Below are 5,071 nucleotides of genomic sequence, written 5' to 3'. Positions count from 1 at the left end.
GGGTGACCACCTATACTCTCCAAGCCTAAAGTTGGGAAAGAATTTGGGTTGTATCTAGCAATTTTTGAATGTGCTCTCAATTTAATCTTGGTCAGAATGGAGATAGTAATTAAGCAATCCATTTACTTCCTAAACAAAACCTTCACCGATATAGAAATGCAGTATTCCAGAATCGAGAAGATGGGACTAATCTTAGTTTACATAGCCCTAAGGTTGAGGCCATATTTTCAAGTGCATCGAGTGCAAGTCATCATAGAATATCCTTTGAAGTCAATCTTAGGAAAGACGATGGGGTCAGGCAGAATGGCCAAAATGGGCCGTTATAGTTGGTAGAATTTGGACTTGAATGCAAGCCTAGGGTTTCATTATAAGGGCAAGTAGTGATGGTTTTTGGTTGACTTTCCAAGGGAAAAAGAGAAGATCTATTGGTAGAAGAGCTAGTGAACACTAAAGATGAACAAGAGATGAGCAATCATCTTGGGTAGAAGATCTATATGGATGGGTCATCAAATCTGGAAGGATATGGTATATAAGTGGTACTAATCACTCTTGATGCCTCTAGGATAGACAAAATAGTCAAGCCTAGGTTCAGAGCGTCAAACAATAAAGCAGAGTATGAAGCAATGTTGTTCGACCTCAATACATTGATTGGGTTGAGGGTAACAAAAGTTATAGTCTATATGGACTCACAACTAGTAGTAAAGCATGTCAATGGAACTTTTGAGGCACGAGATCCTAGAATACAACTCTACTTGGAGAATATCATATCCACCATACTTCGAGTAGGGGAAGTAAAGGTAGAGCACATACCTAGAATGGACAACAGACGTGCAGACGTATTAGCTTTCATAGCGTTAATGTTGGCAGGACGAGATAGGAGAAAACTACCACTAGACTACCAAGAAAGGCCTTCGATAGATGAACCTAAGCTAGTCAATATAGTGGCTATGATTGGGAATCGAGGGTCAATGAGCCCAATATTCACCTTCCTACAATTAGGGTTGTTGCTTGATGATCCTATGGAAGCAAGACGTGTAAAGGACAAAATAGAGAGGTACATAATTATGGATGAAAAGCTGTACAAAAAATCAATAGGTGGACCTCTCCTAAGATGCCTAATGACAGAAGAAGCAGAAGAGGTACTAAGCGAAGTTCACGAAGAAGATTGTGGGAATCAGTTATGCACGGAGTATTATGGGCCTACAGGACAACTGCTAGGACTTTTACAAGGACATCTACATTCGCCATAGCATATGGAATGGAAGTAGTAATAGCAACAGAGAACAACTTCCCCATAATAAAATCAAAAGTGGTAGAAAAGAAGTGAGAAGCAGCGCTAATAAGGCTAGAAAGTTATCATCAGAGGCTGTAGAATTACTTCAATAAAAAGGTCCATTATAAGCAATTCAAAGAAGGAGACTTAGTGTTACGCAGGGTATTCTAGAATATAAAATAATATAATAATGGAAAGTTAGGTCCAAACTAGGAAGGACCATACAAAATGGTAAAAGTAGGCCAAAAGGGAGTATACTACTTAGTAATAATGTCCGGTCAGAAGTTGCCTAGACCATGGAATACTTGTAACCTCAAAAGATATTATCAATGAAAAATCTTTTGGGATTGCTGATGGTCCGTATGCGGAAATAACTGAAATGGGCCTCATTGGGGGGTCTAGGTCTTTGTGGTTCTACTTTGTCTTAAATGGCAGGGTATGGAACTGGTCGGGACCCTACTCTGAAAAGAGTACCATAACAGTAAGATAGACCTTTTTGGGGGTTCAAGTCTACGTGGTTCTACTTTGCCTTAATTGGCAGGGTATGGAGTTGGTCGGGGCCCTACTCTGGAAAGAGTAACATAGCACTAAGATGGGCCGCTTTGGTGGTCTGGGTTTACGTAGTTCTGCTCTACCTTAATTGGCAGGGTATGGAGCTGGTCGAGGCCGTACTCTGTCATGAGTAATATAGCACTAAGATAGGCCCTTTTGGGGTTTAGGTCTATGTGGTTTTGTTCTGCCTTAATTGGTGGGATACGGAGTTGGTCGGGGCCATACCCTAACATGACTAATATAGCAATGAATTAGGCTCTTTCGAGAGTCAGGCCCTCGTAGTTCTCCTCTGCCCTAAGTGGTAGAGTGAAGAATTAGGCGGCAACGCTCTGTTCTGAGTGATAGAACACAAAGTTGGGCTCTTTCAAGAGTCAAGTCCTCGCATCTCTCCTATACCTTAAGTGGTAGAGTCAAGAGTTAGACGGCCCCATTCTATCTTAAGTGATAGAGCATAGAGTAAAGCTATTTCGAGAATCAGGTCCTCATAGCTCTCATCTACCTTAAATGGTAGAGTGAAGAGTTGGACGGCCACGCTCTGTCCTAAGTAACAGAGCACAAAGTTGGGCTTTATCGAGAGTCAGGTCCTCACAGCTCTCCCCTAACTTAAGTGGTAAAGTGAATAGTTGGATGGCCATACTCAATTTTGAGTGACAAAACATAGAATTGGGTTCTTTCGAGAGCCAGGTCCTAGCAGCTCTCCTCTGCCTTAAGTGGTAAAGTGAAAAGTTGGATGGCTACGCTCTATCCTGAGTGAGAGAGCATAAAGTGGGCTCTTTTCGAATAGTCAGGTTCTCGTAGCTCTCCTTAACCTATAGTAGTAAAGTGAAAAGCTGGACAATCATGCTTTGTCTTAAGAAATTGGACAGTAAGTTGGGTCCCTTCAAGATTAAGGGTATCAAATCTCTTCTCTATGAAAAGATTTGGATGATTAAAGTTTGCCTTGAATGACGAAGCACTGGGATAGACCCCCTTGTGAATAAGAGGGTATATGATCTCAATATGCCTTGATAAACAAGGTATACAAAGTGGAATGATATCCCACGCTGCCCTAATTGGCATAACATTTAGTTAGAACCCTACTGGAGGGTAGTAAGTTAGAGATATCTCTCCAAGACAGAATGTTACTTGACCTAAGCACATATTGTTTAAAATCCTAAGAGATATTTCACTATGCACATGCTTTTGAAAATGTTCTACCTAAGTAAGAACATAAGGTAGAACCTAGGAGAAGAAATAGAATGTACTGTACAAGGAGTGCAAAAAGTAGATCAGATTCTTGTTGAAGTGCTAAGTAGAGTGTATAGTGCAAACAACACAAAAACTAGATCAAATCCCTTCTGAAGGGCCTAGTAAATCAAGTTAAGCTAGAGAAAAATAGCAGTTAGCATAAAAGTAAAGACTTTTCATTAATTCTGAAAAGCGTACAAAAGAAATCCCAAAAAATAGGAGATCACGAAAAAGCAGCGAAAGTTAAGTACAGCAAAAACCAAAAGACAGGTTTTCATTCGGCAACAAGAGATTGGTTGGCAGAAGGTGAGGCTTTAGAAGAGTTGAGAGGTTTGGTCGATTCGTTCTGATCAACATCAATAATGGGGATAGGAGGCAAATCGCTGGCAAAGGCAAAAAAGTTGGTCTGATTGGCTTGATTCAAGTCTATGGTCTACCTAACCTCCATAAGCTCACCAAAAACACGATCCAAGATAGCGATTGGGTTCCCCTCCTCATCCAACTAGAAGGGAGGGACTTGCCCATGGTCACGAGACTAGTTGAGAATCTCCTTGAGGGGAGGACCTTCAAGATTATCATAGTCCTCATTGTCATCCTCGTCATCATCTTTCTTATACTGAAGTCGAGCAACTTTAAAGCCTTCATGATAGGCCTTGGTAGAAATTTTCTCTGCCACCCGAGAGCATTGGGCCTACAATTGACCTAACAGTTTTTTGGTCTCTACCTCATCCTCCTTGGCTTGTGCTACCTTGGCTTCGACCCTTGCTGACTCAAAACCAGCCTTGAGATAACGTAACTCAAGCTCTTGTTGTTGTACTTTCTCTTGGAGATCCACCAGTTCTACATCTCTCCTCTATACTTTCTCCTTGTAGCTAGCCAGTTCCAGTTAAAGAACACCCTGGGAACTCACCAGCCTCTTGTTGTTGACCTCCAAAACTAAGTTTGCCTTGGAAAACTGAGCCAAATTTGCCTTCATTTCCTCTTTGGCCTCTTGAGAGAATTAGTTAAGGAGGTTAGCTCACCTTAGAGTAGAGTAATTTTCTCTTCATACACCCTAGTCAGGTTAGCTGCCTGATCCTCAACTTCACGCCACTTCAGGAAGGTCAGGGTATCGTAGGTGTTGGCTTACAAGAGAAAAAAGCAGTTAGACGAATGAGACACAGGTACAACGTGCAGAGAAGGAAAAATAGAAAATTACCTAATAGAGGCCATGAACAAATCGACCAAATTCTATATCAGCATTGGCCCGGTCCATAACATCCCAGTTCTAGAGTGAAATGGAATGGGAGAGTAAGGAGGTGACGATGACAAGATTCCTCATTTCATTACTCTTGTTGAAGACATGGTAAAAATGGGGCCAGAAATCATTGTTCTCATTTCCATCTTAGATGTAGGCGCCACGACTCCTCTTGGAGAAAACTACTTCCTCTAAGGGAGTCTTGAGGTCACTAAGGCCCTTTTGCTCAGACCCCCTAAGGATAAAGGACTTTTGAAGCTCTTCCATATGAGCTTATGCCTCTTACACAGCTGAAACTCAAGAATAGGACTAGGCTCCCTAATGGTGTCCGAGCTCTACACTGCCTAAGCATTAACCTCCTTAGGAAACTCAGCAGGAGCAACAATAATAGTAGAAATAGAAGTAGAAGTAGAAGTAGAATTAAAAGTAGAGGTAGGAGTAGCCTACTCTCCACACACGAATACGGATTGCTCAGCCTCTACAATTTGGACAGAGGTACGTAGAGCCAGATTCCTCTTCTTATTCTTCTTACCCTGGTTAAAAGGAAGAATAGCCTTAACGGTAGGGGTGAGGGAAAGAAAATACTCTAAGAGGTCAATATTCATGACTTCGGAGGACCTAAAAGCAAATAGAGGAGAGGGAAAGGCAGGGAGAGGAGGTAGGCCTTCCGAGATATACTCGGCTTGATCAAAAGGAGCCCATCGTACAAGTGGCACGAGGCAAAAAATAAGGGGAAGGACCAGTCTGATCTCTTTCGATCATCCTATTGGTCACCCTAATTT

General features: G+C 41.8%; 1 protein-coding gene across 1 annotated transcript; it reads left to right on the top strand.

Moving 5' to 3' along the window:
* The first annotated feature begins 680 nt into the window (after positions 1–680).
* LOC147406061 (uncharacterized) lies at positions 681–1,250 on the top strand. Its single transcript, XM_086432478.1, has one exon. It carries the CDS (start codon positions 681–683, stop codon positions 1,248–1,250), a length of 570 nt encoding a protein of 189 aa, XP_086288604.1.
* The last annotated feature ends 3,821 nt before the right edge of the window (positions 1,251–5,071 follow it).

The sequence above is a fragment of the Akebia trifoliata genome, chromosome 3, assembly GCF_017979445.1.
Source record: "Akebia trifoliata isolate Shusen 1 chromosome 3, ASM1797944v1, whole genome shotgun sequence".
NCBI classification, from domain to species: Eukaryota; Viridiplantae; Streptophyta; class Magnoliopsida; order Ranunculales; family Lardizabalaceae; genus Akebia; species Akebia trifoliata.
Note: the sequence above shows the minus strand (reverse complement) of the source record. Positions and strands in the feature narration are given on the sequence as shown.